The following is a 26,475-nucleotide window of genomic DNA, read 5'->3' as shown; positions in this document are numbered from 1 at the left end:
ATCGCTTGGCACTGCCACATCCACCACAACGGCTTTCCTGTGTTCTTTATCCACCACTACAATGTCTGGTTGGTTCGCCATTACCATCCTATCAGTCTGGATCTGGAAGTCCCACAAGATCTTTGCCCTCTCATTCTTTACCACCTTCGGAGGTGTTTCCCATTTTGACCTTGGGGTTTCCAGTTCATATTCTGCACACATGTTCCTGTATATTATTCCAGCCACTTGATTGTGGCGCTCCATGTATGCTTTCCCTGCCAGCATCTTACACCCTGCAGTTATGTGCTGGATTGTTTCAGGTGCCTCTTTGCACAGCCTACACCTTGGGTCTTGTCTGGTGTGGTAGATCTGAGCCTCTATCGATCTGGTGCTCAGGGCTTGTTCCTGGGCTGCCAGGATGAGCGCTTCGGTGCTGTCCTGTAGGCCAGCCCTTTCTAGCCATTGGTAGGACTTCTTGATATCAGCCACTTCAGTTATGGTCCGGTGGTACATCCCATGCAGGGGTTTGTCCTCCCATGAGGATCTGTCCTCCAGCACTGAGCATCCTCTGCTCTCCATTGCCTGAGACATTCGCTGAGCACACTGTCAGTTGGGGCCTTGAGCTTGATGTACTCATGCATCTTGGATGTTTCGTCCTGGATAGTGGCTTCTACGCTCACTAGTCCTCGGCCTCCTTCCTTGCGGCTAGCATACAGTCTCAGGGTGCTGGATTTGGGGTGGAACCCTCCATGCATGGTGAGGAGCTTTCCATATTTTCCTTTTTTTTTTATATATTTTTTTTTCCATTTTTTTTTTCCTTTTTTTTTAATGGTAGTGGAAAATATATATATATATATATATATATATATATATGTATATATATATAATCCAACTTAAATGAATTACTTCTATTGGTAACAAGTAATTGAGTTAAATTTATTCAACCTAATTTCTTATGTCTATCTAAGTCAATATTTGTTTTTCAACTCAAATGTACATATTTATCTAACTAAATGTCATATTACTCCAATTCAATTAAATGTTTTTCCATCTTAATTCATTGTACTTCTTGAACTCACATATGTCTAAGTTTGTGCCTGCAGACACTCATTTTTATATTAATAAAAAGAAAGACATAAGATACATCAGCAGCATGAAATCATTAACCATGTCTTTGACTTTAACATCATATCATTCAACAGTAGGGCTGCTAAATAAACTCATAATCCTCTTCCTCCCTCTCACTCATTGTGCAGAAAGAATTAAACATAACAGAATAAAATATGTAGGCAATACATAGTAAAACAGCTAAATCCTCTTCAAATGGACACGCCATGCTGCTTCACCTCTCTGAAAACAAACCAACCTTCAACTAAACCTGCTCCACACCAGGTTGTGTTCAGAGCATTAGTTGCCATGGCAACTTGACCTACCCTGAAACCAATGAGTTATATCGCTAGAGGAGACACGCCCGCTTTAGAAGCCTGGCAGACTGTGGCGGAGCGCAACGCCATCTTGGTGAGGTTGACGACGCCCACATGACAATGATTTCTATTGCTTTTAGTGGTGTCTAAGTAGCTTTTATAAACTGTATATTGTTTTTACATTTATATATATTTATACATATATATAAATATATTATATTTATATATATAATATATGTATAGATACATCATTTGTTGTTGTTAAAGAAGAGAAACAGTCAAAAGAAAAACCCAACAATAGGCCAATAAAATAATTATAATTAAAAAAAATCAATAGTAAGTCAAAACAAACAATAAATAATAACAATAAATAAATCAATAGGTCAATAAAAAATAAGTTTATTAATAATAATAATAATAACATAAATATTCAAAAGAAGTCCAAAAGTGAACAATAGATTAACTCTGCAAGAAAAGTTCAGTCACTGAGTCAGACATGTATAAATCTATATTACTATAATAGCCTAGTATGCTTTATACAGGTTTAGTAAAATAAAATGTACATTTATGTCGACAGCAAATTATACGTACATCATGCAGCATGTTGATAACAGTCCTGCAGCATCATGCATGTCAACATGTGTATGATTAATGAAGCCCCTGCAGCATTTAAAGAAAAAAATATAGCACTTACCTGTGAAATGATATACCTTCCTCCCTCATGGACTCATTTCTCTGATTTAGGCAGTTGAAACCCACACAATAAACTGGTATTATGCAAAAAATGTGTTCACATGCATGCACTGCAGTAGTAACTTGACCTCACCAAGATGGCGGTGCTCTCCTCCCATGGAACCACGTGACGTCTCCTCTAGTGACATAACTCATTGCCTGAAACATACCTCCATTTCTGGAACCGAAAACTTAAGTTATCAACTTCCTTAGCCTCAAATTTACCGTGGTAACTAGCATAACCTGCTTTTTGGAAGATGTGAATAAAATGTTAATCATGAAGATTTTCTTTCAAACATTTGAAATTCTGACAGAAAATTCGAGGTTAAATGTGTTCAGAAGATCCAGTGACAGAGAGAACTTTCTCTCCATCTTCTGATATATTTTAAGGGGAATGAAGAGTCATGAAGAGGATTTAACAGCTGCTTCACATTTACTTGAACAGAAACAGCAGAAAATTTCACTTTGATGGAAATTTTTAGAGAAGTTGAGGTAAAATCTGGAATTGAATTCAGATGTAAAATAGTTTGAGACTCTAAAGATCTAAGAAAACAGATTCAAACAGCCTTTGAGAATTTATTTACAAAACATCAAAGTTACAGTTTCTGGATCACTGTGGATTCATTTTTATCAAGAAGACAAAAAAAAAAAAAAAGAAGACAAAAAAAAAAAAAATCAGAAAATTAATGGATTCGCGCATTTGATCCATCCACTTCCACAGTGGTGGAAGTGTAATAATGGGGTTGTCCATCCTCAGGAAGCGCTCCTGACTCAGCCTGACCTCCCGCCCTTTGACCTCCACGGTGACCAGCGGGAAGCCCTCCTGCAGCGTCCAGGTGTCCATGATGGCCCTGACATCCAGCTCATCACCCGAGTACCACTTCTGCCGATCAGTCCACATCCCTCAAGCTCAAAATGCATCAAACGCGCTGAGAAGCTTCACATTGTAACTTTAAATCAGATTTAATGAATACGGTGAAGGCTAAAAATTTGAAATTTTTTTAAAAATTGTCTTCAATTAATCTTCCATAATCTAATAAATCTCGGACTAAACAAATGTTATTGTGGATTAACTGGAAGGAAACCAGATTGAGTTTCACTAATTACAACTGACTGTTGAACCACTTTTTCAGTCTGTTAGCTAAAACGTGAGTGAATCATTTATAATCAACATTTAATAAAGTTATTGGACTTAAGTTGTTAATAAGATATTTGTCTTTGTTTGGTTTTGGTATTAATATTATCATTCTTTTTCATTGTTTTCAAAAGTGTTTTATTCAGCAAACATTTCTTTAAAGCTTCAAATAGGAACTCTCTAAGAACTTTCCAGAAAAACCTGCAGAAGTTTGAAGTCAGACCATCCTGACCAGGAGATTTCCCTTTAGTCTATGGATAACATGATCAAGTTCTACAATATTCATGTCTTTATCACATTGTCTTCTGAAATCTAAGTTCATTTGAGGGATAAAGGTTTTTATAAAATTAAAGAAAACTTTATCGACTGACTATAACTGTTTATTAAAATTTATTTTGGATTGCTGCATTACCATACATTTTGTGAATTTAACCCTTTTTTTTCTGCCTTTTTTTACCTAAATAATAAAAACTGAGTTAATGATTTTCATGTCTGTTAAACATCCAAAAATTCTAATAATGCCGGTCATTTTGAGAAAATAAAAGAAGATCCATAACTGCAGTTTTGCAGCCTTGTGGCTTACAGCTACAGTCAAAGGATTGTTGTCTGCTGCCCTCTGGTGGTAGTACGATGTACTGAATTCAAGAGGATAGAGATTTCTAATTAAAAGTTCATGATTGTGTTTATTAAAAAATAAACAAGTCCAGGTAAAATTCGTGGTCATATTTTATAGGATTGTATTTTATAAACTGAACTCTTTTTTAGTTTCTTGCATATTTTACTGATAAATCTCTTTAAGATTGAGGCGCTTGCATTCAAGAGGGTGAGGTTTAGACAAACACAGCAGGTTGACCACTAGAACAACACAAGCTGAAAAGTGGCAGAGGATTAAACATAGAAAAAACCCTGCTGGACAAAATATATCACATACATACATATATATATATATATATATATATATATATATATATATATATATATATATATATATATATATATATATATATATATATATATATATATATATATATACATACATACATACATATATATATATATATATATATATATATATATATAAAAAAAAAAAAAAACGCCCCTCTCACCCTCCGCGGGTGGTTTCTCCTCCAAGCTCGGGTCCTCTACCAGAGGCCTGGGAGCTTGAGGGTCCTGCGCAGTATCTTAGCTGTTCCTAGCACTACTGTCACCTTCACTTTCCAGGCTTTCTCCAGTTCTTCTCTGAATCCCTGGTATTTCTCCAGTTTCTCATGTTCCTTCTTCCTGATGTTCCCATCGCTTGGCACTGCCACATCCACCACAACGGCTTTCCTGTGTTCTTTATCCACCACTACAATGTCTGGTTGGTTCGCCATTACCATCCTATCAGTCTGGATCTGGAAGTCCCACAAGATCTTTGCCCTCTCATTCTTTACCACCTTCGGAGGTGTTTCCCATTTTGACCTTGGGGTTTCCAGTTCATATTCTGCACACATGTTCCTGTATATTATTCCAGCCACTTGATTGTGGCGCTCCATGTATGCTTTCCCTGCCAGCATCTTACACCCTGCAGTTATGTGCTGGATTGTTTCAGGTGCCTCTTTGCACAGCCTACACCTTGGGTCTTGTCTGGTGTGGTAGATCTGAGCCTCTATCGATCTGGTGCTCAGGGCTTGTTCCTGGGCTGCCAGGATGAGCGCTTCGGTGCTGTCCTGTAGGCCAGCCCTTTCTAGCCATTGGTAGGACTTCTTGATATCAGCCACTTCAGTTATGGTCCGGTGGTACATCCCATGCAGGGGTTTGTCCTCCCATGAGGATCTGTCCTCCAGCACTGAGCATCCTCTGCTCTCCATTGCCTGAGACATTCGCTGAGCACACTGTCAGTTGGGGCCTTGAGCTTGATGTACTCATGCATCTTGGATGTTTCGTCCTGGATAGTGGCTTCTACGCTCACTAGTCCTCGGCCTCCTTCCTTGCGGCTAGCATACAGTCTCAGGGTGCTGGATTTGGGGTGGAACCCTCCATGCATGGTGAGGAGCTTTCCATATTTTCCTTTTTTTTTTATATATTTTTTTTTCCATTTTTTTTTTCCTTTTTTTTTAATGGTAGTGGAAAATATATATATATATATATATATATATATATATATATATATATATATATATATATATATATATATATATATATATATATGTATATATATATAATCCAACTTAAATGAATTACTTCTATTGGTAACAAGTAATTGAGTTAAATTTATTCAACCTAATTTCTTATGTCTATCTAAGTCAATATTTGTTTTTCAACTCAAATGTACATATTTATCTAACTAAATGTCATATTACTCCAATTCAATTAAATGTTTTTCCATCTTAATTCATTGTACTTCTTGAACTCACATATGTCTAAGTTTGTGCCTGCAGACACTCATTTTTATATTAATAAAAAGAAAGACATAAGATACATCAGCAGCATGAAATCATTAACTATGTCTTTGACTTTAACATCATATCATTCAACAGTAGGGCTGCTAAATAAACTCATAATCCTCTTCCTCCCTCTCACTCATTGTGCAGAAAGAATTAAACATAACAGAATAAAATATGTAGGCAATACATAGTAAAACAGCTAAATCCTCTTCAAATGGACACGCCATGCTGCTTCACCTCTCTGAAAACAAACCAACCTTCAACTAAACCTGCTCCACACCAGGTTGTGTTCAGAGCATTAGTTGCCATGGCAACTTGACCTACCCTGAAACCAATGAGTTATATCGCTAGAGGAGACACGCCCGCTTTAGAAGCCTGGCAGACTGTGGCGGAGCGCAACGCCATCTTGGTGAGGTTGACGACGCCCACATGACAATGATTTCTATTGCTTTTAGTGGTGTCTAAGTAGCTTTTATAAACTGTATATTGTTTTTACATTTATATATATTTATACATATATATAAATATATTATATTTATATATATAATATATGTATAGATACATCATTTGTTGTTGTTAAAGAAGAGAAACAGTCAAAAGAAAAACCCAACAATAGGCCAATAAAATAATTATAATTAAAAAAAATCAATAGTAAGTCAAAACAAACAATAAATAATAACAATAAATAAATCAATAGGTCAATAAAAAATAAGTTTATTAATAATAATAATAATAACATAAATATTCAAAAGAAGTCCAAAAGTGAACAATAGATTAACTCTGCAAGAAAAGTTCAGTCACTGAGTCAGACATGTATAAATCTATATTACTATAATAGCCTAGTATGCTTTATACAGGTTTAGTAAAATAAAATGTACATTTATGTCGACAGCAAATTATACGTACATCATGCAGCATGTTGATAACAGTCCTGCAGCATCATGCATGTCAACATGTGTATGATTAATGAAGCCCCTGCAGCATTTAAAGAAAAAAATATAGCACTTACCTGTGAAATGATATACCTTCCTCCCTCATGGACTCATTTCTCTGATTTAGGCAGTTGAAACCCACACAATAAACTGGTATTATGCAAAAAATGTGTTCACATGCATGCACTGCAGTAGTAACTTGACCTCACCAAGATGGCGGTGCTCTCCTCCCATGGAACCACGTGACGTCTCCTCTAGTGACATAACTCATTGCCTGAAACATACCTCCATTTCTGGAACCGAAAACTTAAGTTATCAACTTCCTTAGCCTCAAATTTACCGTGGTAACTAGCATAACCTGCTTTTTGGAAGATGTGAATAAAATGTTAATCATGAAGATTTTCTTTCAAACATTTGAAATTCTGACAGAAAATTCGAGGTTAAATGTGTTCAGAAGATCCAGTGACAGAGAGAACTTTCTCTCCATCTTCTGATATATTTTAAGGGGAATGAAGAGTCATGAAGAGGATTTAACAGCTGCTTCACATTTACTTGAACAGAAACAGCAGAAAATTTCACTTTGATGGAAATTTTTAGAGAAGTTGAGGTAAAATCTGGAATTGAATTCAGATGTAAAATAGTTTGAGACTCTAAAGATCTAAGAAAACAGATTCAAACAGCCTTTGAGAATTTATTTACAAAACATCAAAGTTACATTTTCTGGATCACTGTGGATTCATTTTTATCAAGAAGACAAAAAAAAAAAAAAAGAAGACAAAAAAAAAAAAATCAGAAAATTAATGGATTCGCGCATTTGATCCATCCACTTCCACAGTGGTGGAAGTGTAATAATGGGGTTGTCCGTCCTCAGGAAGCGCTCCTGACTCAGCCTGACCTCCCGCCCTTTGACCTCCACGGTGACCAGCGGGAAGCCCTCCTGCAGCGTCCAGGTGTCCATGATGGCCCTGACATCCAGCTCATCACCCGAGTACCACTTCTGCCGATCAGTCCACATCCCTCAAGCTCAAAATGCATCAAACGCGCTGAGAAGCTTCACATTGTAACTTTAAATCAGATTTAATGAATACGGTGAAGGCTAAAAATTTGAAATTTTTTTAAAAATTGTCTTCAATTAATCTTCCATAATCTAATAAATCTCGGACTAAACAAATGTTATTGTGGATTAACTGGAAGGAAACCAGATTGAGTTTCACTAATTACAACTGACTGTTGAACCACTTTTTCAGTCTGTTAGCTAAAACGTGAGTGAATCATTTATAATCAACATTTAATAAAGTTATTGGACTTAAGTTGTTAATAAGATATTTGTCTTTGTTTGGTTTTGGTATTAATATTATCATTCTTTTTCATTGTTTTCAAAAGTGTTTTATTCAGCAAACATTTCTTTAAAGCTTCAAATAGGAACTCTCTAAGAACTTTCCAGAAAAACCTGCAGAAGTTTGAAGTCAGACCATCCTGACCAGGAGATTTCCCTTTAGTCTATGGATAACATGATCAACTTCTACTATATTCATGTCTTTATCAATTTCTCTTCTGAAATCTAAATGAATTTGAGGGATGAAGGCTTTTATAACATTAAAGAAAAACTTTATTTAAAGAACATAAATGTTGGTAATATTTACAAATGTTTAGTGAAATTTCTTTTAGATTGGTGATAAAATTACCATCTGCAATGTGGGAAGTTATACCATTTTTTTCTGCCTTGTTTTCCCAAAATTGCTTAAAAAAAGAATAAATTATTTTCGGCTCTCTTAAACATCCAAAAAATCTAATGATGACGGTTATTTTGAAAAAATCGAAAAAGATCCATAACTGCAGTCAAAGGATTGCTGTCTGCTGCCCTCTAGTGGTAGCTCAATGTACTGCATTCAAGAGGATAGAGATTTCTCATTTAAAGTTCATGATTGTATTCATTAAAAATTATTTAATCCAGGTAAAGTTAATGTTAATTTTTTATGGGATTTTATATAATAAGCTGAACTCTTTCTTAGTTTCTCACATATTTTACTGATAATTCCTCTTTAGGGTGAAGCGTTTGCATACCAAAGAATGATGCTAAGACAAACACAGAAGGTTGAACACTGGAACAACACAAGCTGAAAAGTGGCAGATGATTAAACATTGTAAAATTATGCTGGCAAAATATATCACATCCAGATGCAGGAAGGTTTTAACAGCTTTCAGTATTAGATTCTTAACAAGAAGCTTGTGCTGGCCTGTTAATGTTTAAATTTCTATCAGTAAAACACAGTGGTGGAAGTGTAATAATGTGGACTGAGTCAATCACAAGCTGTTCTGTGCATCAGAAGTTATTAGAGTCAATGAAAGTCTGTCTTGACAGCCAAAACTTGAAATGGATCATACTGAAAGAAAAGAAGCCAAACGTCACCAACAAACCTTCAACACACCAACTGAAGTGGTTTTTAGCTCTTAGATGTAGAACATTTACTGTTTTACTCACTGTTTGGGTGTTTTGGTGCAGATTTTGACAGATAGATGATCAAAAAGTCTAAATTATACATTTGTGTGACCTGAGGAGCTGGCCTTCCATTGTGGCCCTCTGGCTAAAGGAAAATAAAATGAGAATTTATTTAACAAAAAAAGAAGAGTGACTAAACATTGTCTTTTTTTATTTACATGTTGTACTGTCCCAGTAATGCAAACACAAGAATCTCATCCAGATTTTGATAAAGTTTTTTCAAATCAAGAAAAGATCATGTAGAACTGCTGGGCAAGACCCTTAACGCTGCTGCCTCCCAAGCGCGGCTCATCTGCAGCTCCCCACTCCCCCAGGGGATGGGTCAAATGCGCGAAACAAATTTCGCACACCTAGGTGTGTGACAAATAATGGAACTTGAAATTGAACAACATTGGGGCATTTAAAAAAATGTGATATTACATTTTCTAACATACAAACAGAATTGATTCATTTCTGTTTATTTTCTTTTTCATGGCTGTTAACCATGAAAAAGGTTTTATGTTGAAATTTATTTAGAAAACTAGAAAATGCTCCATGGCTGCTGTCTTCTTGAAACAGAAATTACATTCTCAAAATTCTAAGGTCATTTGGCAAAACAGTCTTACAGTTTAGCACAACACAATAGCTCACTTGCAAAATCTAATATATCTCTTAAAACTGTTCACTCATGCTTCAAAACTAAATTCCTTTCCCATGTGAAGAGTGAGAGCCACCAAAATGGCAAAGATCCTTCTCAATTGCTTTGGCTCATTTCTTGATCAGACCGGACGTTCTCAGCACTCTTGGTGCTTTTGCCAAAATAATGTGGATGGTTCGGCACAACACCATGTTTCACCTGCAAAAGCCATTTCTCTCCCAAAACAATTCACTCATGTGTCAAAACTAAATTTTCTTCTCATTTAAACAGTCAGTGCCCCCAAAATCCTTCATCCCTTTGGCATTGTGTAAGCACTGCAAGTCAAAATGATTAGATGTTTTGTCACTATAGCAGAGGCAAGGCAAGTTTATTTGTATAGCACAATTCATACACAAAGTAATTCAAGGTGCTTCACAAAACAGAAAAATGCATTAAAATCACAATACATCATAGAAATAATCAACGTAAAATTTACTTTAAAAGAAAAGAAAAATGTTGAAAATTGATTTAAAAATAAAGGAAGGAAAGGAAAGAAAAGTGCAGACAGGACCTTTCAGTCATATACACGGCTAAACAGAAATGTTTTAAGTCTAGATTTGAACATGAACACAGAAGAGGCCTGTCTTACGACTTCAGGGAGGCTGTTCCAGATTTTAGCCGCAGAATATTGAAACGCTGATTCCCCTTGTTTAGTTCTGACTCTGGGAATCAACAGGAGGCCGGTCCCTGAGGTCCTCAGAGTACGAGATGGTTCATATGGCACTAACATGTCAGAGATGTACTTTGGTGCGCGGCCATGGAGAGACTTGTACACAAGCACAGCTGCTTTAAAGTCTATTCTTTGAGGTACAGGGAGCCAGTGCAGAGACCTGAGCACAGGACTAATGTGATCATACTTCCTGGTTCTGGTCAGGACTCGAGCAGCAGCATTCTGGATGTACTGAAGCTGTTTTACAGCTCGTTTGGAGAGGCCGGTGAGCAGGCCGGTACAGAAGTCTAACCTACTGGAGACAAATGCATGAATAAGTATCTCCAGGTCTGGCTTTGACACTATGTTTTTGATTTTGGCAATGTTTTTCAGATGGTAAGAGGACCATTAAAATATCCCTCATGTCCATCTTTCAGTTGTAGCTCAGTCCTTTATTGACAATGGTCACTGTACTGTTTTTGTATAGCTAACAGAATACAATTTTGTAAAAAACTGAAAAAAAGAAAAAGGATTTTAGGGTAATGGAAGCCTCTTAGGTTTACAGTAACAGCAAACATTGCACTCATACTGCCGAGGAAATTCTAACCATTATCATTCACACACATAAAGTAACTTTCATACATCAGAATAAAAAGAAAATGTTTACAGCATAATATACTTTATAATTTAAACACAAACCAAAAACTATGACAATGATGTGCAGCCTACAGTGCTGTAAATAATCAGAATCAGAATTCATTTATTGTCATATGCACAGCTTTACACCGACATACGAAATTAGTTCCAGTACAACCTGAACAAGATCAGACATACAACAGATACACATATACAGTTCAGAGTTGGCTGAGGCTGCAGCAATAAATGTGCTGCCTTACTAGGATGGGTGTAGATGGGTTACCAATGGGGAGGGTCTGGGTCATTGGTGACAGAAAAAAAGTCATACCTCAACACTGTTGTTACAATGTGTAGATACAAGAAAAAAACTACACCATCTAAACACAGAAGCACATATTCACACGACACACAGTACACGAGGGAGGTAGTTGGGGGGGCCCTCAGCGATACACTCCGAGGGCAGCCACGGATCGGCGCCTCTCAGGCAGTGTTCACAGCGGGGGGGCAGGCACCGAGGTCAGGGGGGGGGGGGGGGGTGGCATGAACTTTGAACACAACAGCGGTCTTCACACTCTGGAAGCGAATATCTTGTTTTCTTGGAGCCAAGGACAGAAGTCCTCAGCACAGAGGGGGGGGCTGATTAAATTAGATTTTTCCCGGCGCCAGCAGGTTGTTCGCTCTGCCGGCTGTGTCCTTGGCTGGTACAGCTATTCGAGGCAGATTTGATCCGAAAAGTGGGCAATTTAGACCAGTCTTGCCTCAATTCGGGCAGAAATACGCTCCAAGTTGGTATCCATCTTCTGCACAAGTTCAAAGATCGTGAGCATCCCGCTTACAGTTTTTCTCCTTTGGTTTGGCTCATTTCTTTAAAAACAGAAATTACATTCTCAAAACTCTAAGGTCATTTGGCAAAACAGTCTTACAGTTTAGCACAACACAAAAACTCACTTGCAAAACCTAATATATCTTTCAAAACTGTTCACTCGTGCTTCAAAACTAAATTCCTTTCCCATGTTAAGAGTGAGTGCCACCAAAATGGCAAAGATCCTTCTCAATTGCTTTGGCTCATTTCTTGATCAGACCGGACGTTCTCAACACTCTTGGTGCTTTTGCCAAAATAATGTGGATGGTTCGGCACAACACCATGGTTCACCTGCAAAAGCCATTTCTCTCCCAAAACAATTCACTCATGTGTCAAAACTAAATTTCCTTCTCATCTAAACAGTCAGTGCCCCCAAAATACTTCATCCCTTTGGCATTGTGTAAGCACCTCAGGTCAAAATGATTAGATGTTTTGTCACTATAGCAGAGGACCATTGAAATATCCCTCATGTCCACCTTTCAGTTGTAGTTCAGTCCTTTATTGACAATGGTAACTGTACTGGTTTTCAGTGTTCACAGCGGGGGGCGGCACCGAGGTCAGGGGGGGGGGGGTTTGCGAGGCAGCATCAACCTTCAACACAACAGCGGTCTTCACACTCTGGAAGCGAATATCTTGTTTTCTTGGAGTCAAGGACAGAAGTCCTCAGCTCAAAGGGGGGGTCTGATTAGATTAGATTTTTCCTGGCGCCAGCAGGTTGTTTGCTCTGCCGGCTGTGTCCTTGGCTGGTACAGCTATTCGAGGCAGATTTGATCCGAAAAGTGGGCAATTTAGACCAGTCTTGCCTCAATTCGGGCAGAAATACGCTCCAAGTTGGTATCCATCTTCTGCACAAGTTCAAAGATCGTGAGCATCCTGCTTAAGTGGGCAAGACAAGCACATGCTTGAGTTTCAAAACCAACAGTTCTTCACTGGTCGCTGTCCTCACCCTCCCATCACCCTCCCTCTCCTGGCCAGCGTCCTCACCCTGCTGGCCGTCCACACTCTGCTGTCTGTCTGGCCACAGATTCTCGTCCACATCACAGCGTATTTTCGCCCTTGTGATGGAACGAGGGAAGAAACGGCGTACATGTGGCAACCATCCCCTACACTGATCTCCTGCAACATCCTCACACGCAGCATCCATGGCATGGAGCAGGGACCTCTGATCTTGAGCTCGATGTTCATACACTATCCACCTTCAAGTGGAGAAAAACTCCTCAATAGGATTGAGAAAAGGAGAGTAAGGTGGTAGGAAAACTATGAACATCCTTGGATGAGTAGTGAACCAGGCCCTGATGGGCGGGCCATGGTGGAAATTCACATATTCCCATACAATAACATATAGTGGTAGGTGAGGCCCTACGAGACCTCTCTCAGTTCCAGGGATCAAATCAAAATGAAGGCGGTCAAAGAAGATGAGGAGCTTCTGTGTATTGTATGGGCCAAGCCTGGTGATGTGAGTGGCCTTACCATTCTCAGATATGGCAGCACACATAGTTATATTGCCCCCTCACTGGCCTGGGACATCCTCCTTCGTTAGTCAAGTTCTAGTTTCACCTGACTGTCAATTGCTGTAATAAATGTATCAAATGTTCCAAGTGATTCATATACCGTATTCATGGTATTATGTTCTTGACTGATTTAGACAACTGAACAGACTATTGTGCATGTGATGACTTACACAATGAAATGATGCTGACTCATTTTGGAGCGAACAACCATTAGACTGAGAATCAACAATCAGTTTAGATCAACAAGATCTATTCATGGAATCTGTGCTAAATGAAGGCTACTTGTACTAAATCATTTGAAAGATGTACTGACACATTGAGACTTGTACTAAGACATTTGCAATTTGATGAAACTAATGAGAAATGCCATTCTGTTGTGAACAATTGCAGAGTGGTTTGGAGGTTTGTCCATGTTGTTTTGAGAATGTATTTCTGTTTCAAGAAATGAGCCAAACCAATGGAGAAAAACTGTAAAATAACAATTTCCTGATTGTATTTATTTAAAAAAAAATGAATTCAGGTCAAATGTGTGTTCATCATATTATTGCTCTTCTCATTTAATTCATTTCATATTTTGATCATGGAGGTGGGATAATTCAAAAATTCAACAATTCAATTACAAAAAGACCTAAAGAGTAAAGCTGCTTAAAGAATATCTACCATTAAAACTTTTTTAAAGTTTAAATCAATGTAGTATTATGCTTTGATGTGAAGACAATAAAAAAACATTTTTTTTACTTTGAGCCTTTTAAATTCTGACAGAAATCAAATAAATCACAGAAACTTGAATCTATTTGAAACCATCTTCCAACATGAAAAAACTTCTTCTGATCCGTTTCTTCTTCCTGAACCTGAGAAAAACATTAACTGAACAGTTTTTGTCTGAAATGCTCCTGTTTTCTGACTCATGAAGGAGATTTAACAGCTGATTCACATTTACTTGAACAGAAACAGCAGAAACATGTCATTGAACATTTTAGAGATGCTGCAGTGAAAATCAAATTCAGATACAAAATATTTGAGACACTAAAGAACAAAGAAAAACAGAAATGGAATCAACATTTGCGATTTCAGCTTTCCTGCAATCCAATCCACGTTAATGTTGGGAGTGGAACGGACAAGATCTGAACAAATTTTTTAAATGAACAAATCAGAGTTTTAAAATAATATTTTAGGGTTAAAGGTTTTATACACAAAAATACAAATTTTCTGCTAAAAGAACATCAGAGCATTGGTTTGATCAATTTTTATTTTTTAATGACAAAAGAGTTAAATCATCTCAATCAGTCGGACAGATTTGGAGTTTAGAGGTTTTTGCGTCTCCAGATTCTCCAACATTGAAATATGGGAAAAGTTTCTCAGTGAAAGTGTCTTTGTAAGTGTAGATGTGAGTCATGTCTTCAGGGTTGTAGAAGGACACCTCCCCCCTGTCATAGTCCAGCTGGACTCTGATCTTCTGGAGACTCTTGGTCACAGTGACAGTCTGACCATCACCGTTTGTGTATTTTCCATTCTCAAGATCTAAACACCAGATTCCATCTTTTGGTGAAATAGAACTCTCTCCCTTCCTCTTAACAGACTCTTTAGTCACACCAATGTTCCAGTGAGGATGATCTCCCACCTCCACCTCCCAGCTGTGTTTCCCTGATCTGAATCCCTCAGAGCCAAAAACAGAAACAAAATACATGTTTCTCTCTGGATTGTTAGGAAGCTGCTGAGAAGTTTCTCCAAATCTCACACTGGTCAGATCATCAGACAGATAAAGATATCTGCTTGCAGAGTTTGGGTCCAGGAGGACCGGACTGAAGTGGACCTTCTCCTTCATCTTCTCCCAGACTCTGAAGGACAGGTTGCCCACATGTTTGGCCACATCTATCAGAGCTCCTGAGAGCAGCTGTGGGTCTGACAGCGAGCTCTGGGCTCTGGCTCTGCTCTGAGTGTCTTTCCAACTGCTGAGGAACGCCTCCTTGTCTTTCTGCAGCTCTGCTTCAACAGCACTGATACTTTCTGACAGAGAGGACATCTGCTCCTGGATCCTCTTCATCTCTCCCATCACAGTCTTCCTCTTCTGCTCCTCTTCCTCCCTCAGAGCTGCCAGTCTGGACTCCTCTTCCTCCTTCAGGAACTGCTGGAGCTTGTTGAACTCTGCTCTGATCTGTGTCTCTGTGCACAGCAGCTGCTTCTTGGAGTGTTGAATCATCTGATTGTATGTTTTCTCCATTGTTTTGTATTTGATCTTCTTGTCCTGCAGAGACTTTAAGTCAGATTTCAGCTCCTCCTTCAGCTCTCTGACTGCTTCTTCTACAGGAACCACTTTGTGACTCTGGTGCTGAAAAAACTCACAGAAAGGACAAAAAGCTCTCTGCTCGTCTTTACAGAAGAGTTTGGATTCTCCTGGATGTTTCCTGCAGACCTCCATGAACTTCTGCTCTCCTGTTTTTGTCTCTGATGATTCAGATTTCTGTCTTCCAGCAAACGAGTCAGCAAGTTCCTTCAGGCAAAGGTTCACAGCAGGATGATCTTTAGAAGTTTTTCTTTTACAGATGGGACAGTTTTTGTTCTGAGTTTGTTCCCAGAACTTCTGCAGGCAGCTCCAACAGAAGTTGTGGTTGCAGCTCAGAGTTACAGGATCATTGAAAGTCTCTGAACAAACGTGACAGTTCAGGTATTCAAGAAGAGCAGCTCTCTCAGCCATTTCTGACCAAAGTCTTTCAGACTCACCAGCTTCTGTCTTGAAGTTCAGGATGAAAATATTCCACAAGTCTTTTTTTTCCAGCAGAGATTTAAAGACCTTCAGTGGCGTCTGAGTTCAGTTCAGCAAAGTCATTTAACTTTCCGTTTCCTCAGATGTCATTTCTTCATTCTCACCAAAGGTGGAGTCAAGTTTTTTTCTCTTCGTCATGTTTCAAAGTGTTAAATCTTTATTTAAAAACAGTTCATGCAGTCTAAATGTTTACATTGTTTTTCACCTCTTCAAAAACTGTGTATCAAACAACACATTTTTAAATAAAATGAACATGAAGACAACTGTCACACTAACAAATATGTACACTAACTAATGTGAAGAAAAATTCCAGCTTTTTATCTTGTTTATAAACACTTCTACACATTTAAAGAGTTTTTGGGGGATTTGTGTTTCATGAATTCTTGTGACTCAGAAAAAAAGTTATATTTTATGTTTTCATAAGTGGTTTGATTTTAAAATATTTGTTTTTTAATATGTAAATTTACCAACATCTCTAAATCATTGAAAGCTTAATCTGATAAAGTATCAACAGTTTTTTTTTAAATAGTTTGATCTAGTATAAAAGGGACTGGAAATTTAGATGAAAGTCAGAAATAAATCTTTGAAGAGGCTTTTAGTCATAAATACATTTTCAACAAACAAACTCTCAATTTTGTAATACCTTTTTTTACAAAAAGTACAACAGTTTTCTTTAAAACATAATTCCTAATAATCCTTTAAAATCTTGTAATTTTAAGTTTTCATGTTTTTCTTTTAGAACAACAGGAAATCTGATTTCCTGTTGTTCTCTCCTTTACTCTTTGTTCTAATATTTTATGATTGCATTTCCATTTGAGAATATAGGAAACAGCTCTTTGAGCAACAGAAAACATGTGAAGGTGTTTGTCCATTAATCTCTGAGGAGAGAAGCTATAGATAAACATTATTTTGGAGTAGATTGTATGAGTGGCTATTTGTATTAGTGGCTGGAAATATTGCAGCATTAAATTCTTTCATATTATTTAACTCAAACCTATTTTCACAGTTATAATGACAGAAAACCCACTATTCAGTAATCTTCTGTGTTTACAGGGAGATGTTGGTGTTTCCATGGTAACTGAGGCTTACTTGATTTTACGTTATTTTTTTAAATACGTTTTTTATGAACAAAAACTTAAAGTAATTTTTAAAAAGCAAGTCATTTTTAAATGTTCTAAGATGACAGCTTAAACCAGATGTAAGTTGGATTTATGTCATACACCTACAGGATACTTAAGTTTTGACTACTATGTGCCCTTTTAACCAGTTGGAGTTAAACACTGTATAAATTATTAAAAAAAAAATGTTCTCAAAGCTAAATTTAGATTGAAGAAGGGGGGGTAAGTACAAGGAATGTGCAGACAAACAATCATACAGCAACAGAGACGGGCGGGATAATACATGGTATTATGCATAGGTGACATTCCAATATGTGAAATGTATTCTATATATTAACATGTACTTTTTGACTTTCAGTACGCTCTGTTGTCATGGGGGCCAAATGTGATTTCAGTGAAATGTGTGTAAATTGTGATCAGTTTGTGCCGAGTGAATTCAAGGCACTTTTGGGTTGTGGTACAAACTGACCTTTTGTATATTTTTTTTGTATATTTGTATATTTATTTATTTATTCAAAGGAAAACATGCAGCAAATAAGATGATGGAGTCTTCTTTCTGATAACCAGCTTTCCAATGCCAGTGAAACTGGAAATATGAAACAAACACCAATAAACAGTTAAAAGATATTGCAAATATACCGGTATATCTATATAAATTGTAGGAAAGAAATCGTCCGTTTTTCAGTTCTTTCCATCCATGCGTGTTCGATAGTCGAGAGTGGTAAAACAAACAAGGATTCAACCGGTTTAAAAATACACGGAGTTTATTTCCCTGACAATAGTTCTAAAGCACAGATTAAAACATTAATGCAGATATATCTGGATTCTCAAGTAAAGATCTACTGACGCACAAGTTACATGCGAATTACTCGTAGATTTTCCTAAGAACAATGGAAAACTTTAAAACCAGTCTTTTTAAGATGTGTTTGAATCTCCGTCTGCCGGAAAGATCGTGGTCGCTGGATCTCCGCCCCTGGTCGCTCTGATTCGTCAGCTGATAGCCCGCCTGCTTCCTCTGGCCAATAGCTGACGATTGCCAGCTTCGGATCCGCTCCACCTCCCGGGGGCCCGTTTGACCGGCGCACACGGTCCGATGATCAAAAGAGTCCCCATCTGGTCAGAGTAAATCATTCCTGGACAACTCAAGGTTCCTTTTACCGGTGTCCAGAGCAAAGGTCATCTCCAACCTCCACATGAGAACACGAATCTTCACACTTTCAGGGGAAGAATCTTCAACCCAGATGGTACGGATATCGCCCATGGCATATTTATTGCACCTATGAAAAACACTTAAGTTTGCACAAAGAACATCCTGCTTCTTCACAGGATGCTGCAACCATAAAGCAAAAAGGAATGTCACACGACCATAAATCTGGAAAGTTCAAAATAAGTTCACTTCACACTAAGGATAAAGCTGTAACATAATAAAGAATACTTTACACTAAGGATAAAGCTGTAACATAATAAAGAATAAGATATTAAAACATACATTTTCTACAATATATATAGATCTGCAAATATATAAAAATGTTATTCACACTTTCAGATAAGATGGAGCAAATACATTTAAAAACAATTTCATTTAGTGAATTTAAAAAGAGAAACGTTGATTTAATAAAAAATAATACACACAGTTTTGAATCAATCAAGTCTTTATTACTTTTAGGTTTGTTGATTATGGCCTACAGGTAACAAAAAACCCAAAATTAGAAAACTAAAAACTGAAAACACACAGAAAAATAAATCCTAAAAAAAACCTGTCATAGTTTTATGTTTTTCCTTAATCCAATATAAAACAATGTTTTATAAACTTAGGACATTTTTGATAAAGCTTTATGACTATAAATAATACATTTTTACATTATTTTCTGCAATTAGAAACTATTTTTACTTCAACTTAAGGTAGTATCTCATTTAAAATCTAACTAAAACGTAATTATAATATTTTCAATCAAGTTTGAAACTTTATCTTTGATAAACTGATCACAAACATGATCTGATACTGAATATTTCAGAAATATCAATTATCTGCTTTGAATAAAGTCTTTTTTTTATTTACAATTTTTGTAGCATTAAAAAAATAGTGCAATAAAAACAAAAATCACAGAAATTCAGACGTCAGTGCTGTTGAACATAGCCCCCCACAGCAAAACCTACCGTTAACACAAACCCACAGAAACACATCAGGATCAATCTTAGAAAAAGTGTCCAGGTCCCAAATTTGTGCCTAAAATACATCACAAAAAATCAAAATCTTTAATCCAATTAAGCTACAATCGTATGCACTTAAAATGTATTTAAATTATGCAATAATTCATTTTTATGTTTGTCAAAACCCCTAAACCTTTCCATTGGCATAAATTAATTTTCATACTTTAGTTCCCGTTCAAAAAAAATACATCAGGTAAAACCTTTTTCATCAAGTATAAATATAGAAATTCCATCATCGACCTGCTTCTGTTTTGGCTTTTGTGACCCCTCAACCCCCCCTCATAACTCCTGATGATGGTTTCTGCTGCCATGTTTGTTCAGCCAGGCCTGCAGCAGAGGAAGGTTCCTGTCCATCCAACGGATGTTGTCCTCGATGGTCTCGTAGCTCTGCTGGATGCACCTCATCTGAGAACCCGCCTCTTCTGTCAGGGAGTCGAAGAAGCTTCGTATCTGAACGCAAGAGCAAAGCAATAAACAAAAAACACACAGACACACAAAAGTATTAGATCTGCCAGGTCCTCTAGCAAAAGTGGCCTGAAATGATCTCTCACCTCGTGAAGCATCTCTCTGGTGGAGTACTGGTTGGTTACTCCGGCTACCAAGTGGGATATAGTGCTGGATCCCAGGTCAAACCTGCAGTTAAACACAGAATAATGTTAATGCATTGAATTTCACTTTATCTTGACCTCCTCTTTGGAGAAAACAGCAGCACTGAGTTGGTTTTTAGGTTTAGCCCATCCGTTGATTATCCTGTTCCATCCTGGCTAGGACTAATTGCTGGAGCCCATTCTAGTTTTCTAATTTAGAGGCACTAATCAGAGATACATGCACTAGAAGAAGATGCAAACTCCACACAGAAAGGGTCCAGGCGGGATTCTAACCGAGGTGTCCTGCTACCAGAAAATCAGGCAAACCATAAAGAACTTTTCCTCTTTTAATTCTACTCATGAAAGCCATTTTGCTACTAATCCAGCACATGACATTCAGTTTGGGAACAAAGTTTTGGCCTCTGATAGAAAATTATCAGAAAGATCTTAATTTTTTCTGATTTCTTTTATGTTTTAGCAACACATTTTTTAATTATTACTGAATTATTTACAGAGGAGTAAAGTTATTTTTTTATAGAACTTGATTAAATAAATGCAATGATATTTGTTTTCCTTCATCAGACAAAAATAACCTTTTTTATTGTTATCCTTATTTTATCTGACTAAAGAAAATAATGTAAATATGTTCAGAAGACCAAAATATGTTGATGTTTATACAAAATCTACAAAATCTACAAAAAGTACTACTGGATGATTCAGAATTGTAAAGTAACTGTTGGAAATGTGTCATGTGCTCAGAATAAAGTTTATTTTGTATCATTTGGTTTTAAAGCATTGATGTGGATTAGGGATGGGTATCGTTGGGATTTTATCCGATACTGAACTGGTACTTTGAAAAACAGAGCTGGCGCCTAAACGGTACTCGAATCGGTTCCCCAAAAATTGAAAAAACACATCACCAACTTTTTCCAAAAACATTTAAGTGTGACAAAGCAGCGACACAGGAGCACAGGAGAGCGTTTGAAAGTGTCTCAGATGCTCGATTTCCTTCTTTCTGACAGTCATCTGTTTCCATTGAGCACGGATTTTACCGCTCATCACCATGACAACGATCTTTTTTCTGAGAATTCTTCAAAGTGCTCTTGTTCAGCAGGACGCTGAATTAGAAAGTTTTGATGTAAGATGTGTGCTCTGCCTTCAGCATTTTGACTGAAGCTCCGCCCACCCTCACGGCCTCACCCATCCTTATATGAGCCCGCCCACAATAACTGGAAAGGTAAAATGGTTGGCTAGAATTGTGCCGCATAACGAAGCACAACAATGAAGCATCGAGATGCCTGTTTTTATACAGTGATGCTTTATTATTGTATTTGCAATATCTCTGCACCGTTTTGGTACCATCCCTGCTGTTTGAAATGTTCATGCGTGATGAGTTCACTGACTTCTGAATCAGCGTGTGCCAGTGGGTTCTGAGGAAGTCCCACGCCAGTTTAAAGCCATGAGGATTCCTGGCGACAGAGATGATCACATCTGGGAGGTCCTGGGTCTTCATCACCTCCCCGTTGAGGCTCTGCTCCATCATCCTACAGAGGAGGAGAGGTTTAGCTTCAGTGCAGTAACCTTGAAATCCGATGTACTCATTTGCTGAGACTCACCACTGAAGCTTGTCCGTCATCGTTGTGACCGCCATGGCCCACTTTAAGCGGCTCTTCACCGACATCTGCAGAGACGTGCGGTACTTCTCATACAGGAAGTCCCACCCCTCCCGTGTGCGAGCTCCAACCATAAACACGGCCATGGTGATGTCCACAGGGAGGCTAAAGCCACAAGAGTGTCAGTTCAGACTAAAGACGGAACGTTTTTACACACTGCTGTGACCTCTGACCTCATGGTGCCATCAGAATCCCTCCACTGGTTAAAAAGCTGCGTGGCTTTGGTCACACAGGGACTGTAATTCCTGACGCAGGCGAACAGCAGCAGGTAACTCCTCAACACTCGCTGGGACACCGAGCCAGAGTCGTTCCACTCCTGCTGATCGATCAGCCCCCGGAACAGATCCACGATGAAGCTCTAAAGGAGACAAGCGGATGCAGGTTTACCCCTCAATATGGGATCCACTGATCTGCACTAGCAGGGACGTCAATCAGTGAAGTTCAGCTTTTTTCAATGGTAAGCACGAGAAAGACACAACTTTACGATCTGTTGACTAATGATAGATTATTTTTAAAAAATAATATTTCCCTTGTTTAAATTGTTGACTTAATTTACGACTTTTTCTTTCTTTTTTTAATTTGCTCATGTAAAGAAAAAGGCATTAAAGCAGCAACATATGAAGAGATTATTACAAAATGATCTGTAGAAAAGAACAGTATAAAAAAACTGATGGTAAATGTAGAGGAAGAGAAAATACCATAAATACTACAAAATAATTTTTTTGGCTGTCATTTAAATTTTTTAACGTTTATATTTACTTTTATATACCACACATTTTCACTTTACAATCATAAATAACTCATATTGCAAAATTTGAACACAAATTCCTGAAGATTGTAAATCCTAAAGTGAACATGCTCTTCAATTCTCCTCAAACCTTTAAAGTACAGAGTTTTGTTTATGCTCCCGTTGTGACACGCCACAAACCTTCATCTGGTTCTCCAGCTCAGGCATGTCTCTCTTCTCCATCAGTTTGTAGAGAGGTACAAGCTCCCCAAAGCCCTGCCAGACCGCCATGATCTCCGTCTCTCTGGACAGGTAAAGGGACAGCTCCAGGGCCGTGTCCAGCCTCACCTTCTCTACACTGCACATAACAAGTGACCAGACTCTGTGAAGAACTGTGACTCCGCCCAGAGGAGATGAAACAGGAAGTGTGTTCCTGCAGGAGACGGACCTGACCAGCTGGAAGACGTTGTGGATCAGGCTGGCCCGGTCGTTGCCACTCAGGGCTGTGTGGTTGTGATGCAGCAGGGAGATGATGGAGTTCCAGCCCCCACCGCCATAGTGGACCATGTAGTAGCCGCTCATGTTGACGTTGAACTTCACCCAGTCCACCTCCTCTGGCAGGTACAGGACGTCTGAAAGGGAGGAGACATAGGGTGAGGGGGGGAGCTCACATATCTAGTCATGTTTGTGAGGAAGAGTCTGCAAACATTCACCAGATTTCATTTTTGGAAGGAAACGGTGGACGGAGCGGGAGGCGTTGATCATGTCAACGGGATCTGCCACAAAAACCTGCTGACACACAGATTGATCAAACCTTTACAGGGAATAAAATAGTTTTTACTCTGTCTCAAAACACAAAAAAAATATGATTTCTTTTTATTTTTTTTAACTTGTCCTGTCCAACAGCTGGGCAGTCAGATGAGAACTGAGGGCCTCTTGTGTTGGACATATTTTACTTTAACAATAGGGGTTATTAATTTTCAGACAAACCAGAGGTATGTCTGAATAAACCCCTTTTGTAATTGAGGCCAAACTTTATTAATTTCAACCATGTTTGAAAATCTTTGGTGTTGGACCGGACGGAAAAGGAAAGAAGGGAAGAAGAGAGAGGGATGTTAGAGAGGGGGGGATAGGACGGTGATAATAGGAGGGGGAGGGATAAAACCATGAAGCAGCATAAAGCAACAAGTTTACTAGAAGTTTATCATTATGGTAAGGTTCAAATGTAGTACAAATCTCAAAGAGGCGGGGCCTGTCCACACACACACTCCAATGTTATCAACACACCTGGTTCATTTACCAAGGCTGTGTCCCACCAAGGTGGGGTAACCTAGACAAGGCACACAATTTTAACTCCCTCTGTCTCTTCCCCAAACCCTCCTCCTTCAGTGTGTGTGTGTGTGTGTGTATGTGCGTGTGACTGGTCTGAGGCCTGGTCTAAGCCACACCACACTGCACCAGGGTCAGATCAACACACCTGGTAGCTGCATAAATGTCCACATGTCAACATGTACACAAAACAGATAGTGTTCACACGCATACCTGTGCCTTTAAACCATCTAGTGTGAAATCTTTCATTCATTCAATCATGCAAACGATTAGTGCAAAGGTCAGCTAACACCTGTGCTCAGGTGAGTGTTTATGGTCTTCTAAAATGGATGGTGGAATGTGAAAAGAAGGAGGGAGAGTGCTCAGCCACCCCCACACCAAGACCCCCGTAGCAGCAGCAGCGGCAGCTAGAACCCCCCCAACGCCACACGGCAGCAGGCAGAGAACAACCGCCCCCCGGGCGATCACATCCGCCACCCAAGCCAGGGCCAGCAGGACCGCCGCGAGGCCCCCAGAGCCAGAGAGCACGGAGGCATGGGGGGAAAGAGACCGCCGCCCCAGCCCAACCAGGAGAGCAGCCCCCCCGTCGCGCCGGGAGGGGCCCAACGCAAGGCCCCACTTGAGAGGGTTTTATTTATAGGACAGGAACAAAACAAGTAACAAAACTAACTCAAGCTTTTAAATGTAACAGAGGACAACTGAACAGACAAACCAACATAATTGAACTGACCTTCCTAATTGCAAACACAGGGGAACATAAATAGTGGCTGATCAAACCAACTAGACACACAAGGGGGAACTTAAAAAGACTAAGACAAAATACAGAGAACAAACTAAACTAATGTCCAAGATGCGATAAATTAACATACACAATAATAATAATAATAATGGATTGGATTTATCTGCGCTTTTCAAGACACCCAAAGCGCTTACATTATGTCCATTATTCATTCACTCCTCATTCATACTTGGTGATGGTAGCTACGGTTGTAGCCACAGCTGCCCTGGGGCGGACTGACAGAGGCGTGGCTGCCATTTCGCGCCTACGGCCCCTCTGACCATCACCGGGAGCATTCATGCACATTCACACACCAGTGGAGCAACACTGGAGGCAAGGAGGGTGAAGTGTCTTGCCCAAGGACACAACGACATTTTGGCTGGTGGGAGCAGGGATCGAACCGCCAACCCTTCGATCATTGGACGACCCGCTCATCCACCTGAGCCACTGTCGCCACAATGAATGAAACTAAGGACCATCAAAATGGAAACTAAAGTAAAGAAACATAAAAAGAGTTCCTTGTCCACTGGGTGATGGTTCAGTCCAATTAGCTGCCTGCTGAATATAAGGCCTCTGCTGACTGGCATGCATTGTTGTGTCAGGCCTGACTTGATGGTTCCAGCAGCAGATGGCAGCAGCAGCAACAATGGTTCCCTTTAGCACTGGTAACTCAAAGCATAACATCAAATTAATAAAGCAAATTATAATAAAGTAAACTGAAACATGTTAATAAATTTTATGATCAAATGTGTGTTATTTTTGAAAAAGAAATCTAAAAGTATATGCAAACAAATAAAGTGAACAGATATATGTAGGGTGTGGTGCAGGAGGTTACTGTCCTGATGGTGTTGCAGCGTAGGCAGCCATCACACTGCTGTTGTTCTGGCTTTAGGAGATGAATAAAGGAATAGGGATGTATTGAGGAGTGACGTATGGGTTTATTACCCTTCAGTGAGGGAGGGGTTGTCCGTCCTGGAGAAGCGCTCCCGACTCAGCCTGACCTCCCGCCCTTTGACCTCCACGGTGACCAGCGGGAAGCCCTCCTGCAGCGTCCAGGTGTCCATGATGGCCCTAACATCCAGCTCATCACCCGAGTACCACTTCTGCCAATCAGTCCACATCCCTCAAGCTCAAAATGTATCACACTCGCTGAGAAGCTTCACATTGTAACTTTAAATCAGAATTAATGAATACGGTGAAGACTAAAAAATAGTTAACATTGCTAATCAACGAAGCCACATGAGGACAGATTTTTTTTTTTCCGTCTGATATTCTTGTTAAAAGCAGGAAAACTCACAGAGGTTCCAGACTCGTCTTTTCATTTGGAGCAAAACTCTTTGTGCTTCATTCGCCCTTCGTCCAAATCATCTGAGCTGCAGATCTGAAGGCGAAAAGCACAGGATGTGAGTAAAAAAGTAGAATAAACAAACTGAGAAGAGTTTTTGTATTTCTTTATTTTTAGATAGCCTTGTGAATGTTATCAGTGAAGAAGTACACTCATGCTCAAAAAGAGTGAAGAGAGGGGCGGAGCTGTCCACCGATCACTACCTGGTGGTGAGTTGGATTCGCTGGCGGGGAAGGAGGCCGGAAAGACTTGGAAGACCCAAACGTACTGTGAGGGTCTGCTGGGAACGTCTGGCTGAGCCCTCCGTCAGGGAAGTCTTTAACTCCCACATCCGGGAGAACTTCAAACAGGTACCGAGGGAGGTTGGGGACATTAAGTCCGAGTGGACCATGCTCGGAGCTGTGGTCGCAAGGTCTCTGGTGCCTGTCGCGGCGGTAACCCCCGAACCCGGTGGTGGACACCGGAAGTAAGGGATGCCGTC

The 26,475-nt window shown here is 39.1% G+C and overlaps 2 protein-coding genes across 2 annotated transcripts; both read right to left on the bottom strand.

Annotated features, from left to right (window-relative positions):
- Nucleotides 1–14,695: 14,695 nt before the first annotated feature.
- Nucleotides 14,696–16,588, bottom strand: LOC111947872 (nuclear factor 7, ovary-like). Its single transcript, XM_023958247.1, has one exon. It carries the CDS (start codon nt 16,155–16,157, stop codon nt 14,742–14,744), a length of 1,416 nt encoding a protein of 471 aa, XP_023814015.1. The 5' UTR covers nt 16,158–16,588; the 3' UTR covers nt 14,696–14,741.
- A 2,390-nt stretch (nt 16,589–18,978) lies between these two features.
- On the bottom strand, nt 18,979–25,770 carry LOC111947888 (endoplasmic reticulum aminopeptidase 1-like). The gene is made up of 9 exons (XM_023958345.1): nt 25,595–25,770; nt 24,602–24,605; nt 22,991–23,217; nt 22,744–22,900; nt 21,989–22,173; nt 21,759–21,920; nt 21,546–21,686; nt 20,107–20,188; nt 18,979–20,005 (listed from the first exon to the last, which is right to left on the bottom strand). Exons 1-9 carry the CDS (start codon nt 25,768–25,770, stop codon nt 19,835–19,837), a joined length of 1,305 nt encoding a protein of 434 aa, XP_023814113.1. The 3' UTR covers nt 18,979–19,834.
- Nucleotides 25,771–26,475: the final 705 nt, after the last annotated feature.

This window comes from Oryzias latipes, chromosome 9 (assembly GCF_002234675.1).
Source record: "Oryzias latipes chromosome 9, ASM223467v1".
Lineage (NCBI taxonomy): Eukaryota > Metazoa > Chordata > Actinopteri > Beloniformes > Adrianichthyidae > Oryzias > Oryzias latipes.
The sequence above is the reverse complement of the archived record's forward strand: the minus strand, read 5'-3'. Positions and strand labels throughout refer to the sequence as shown.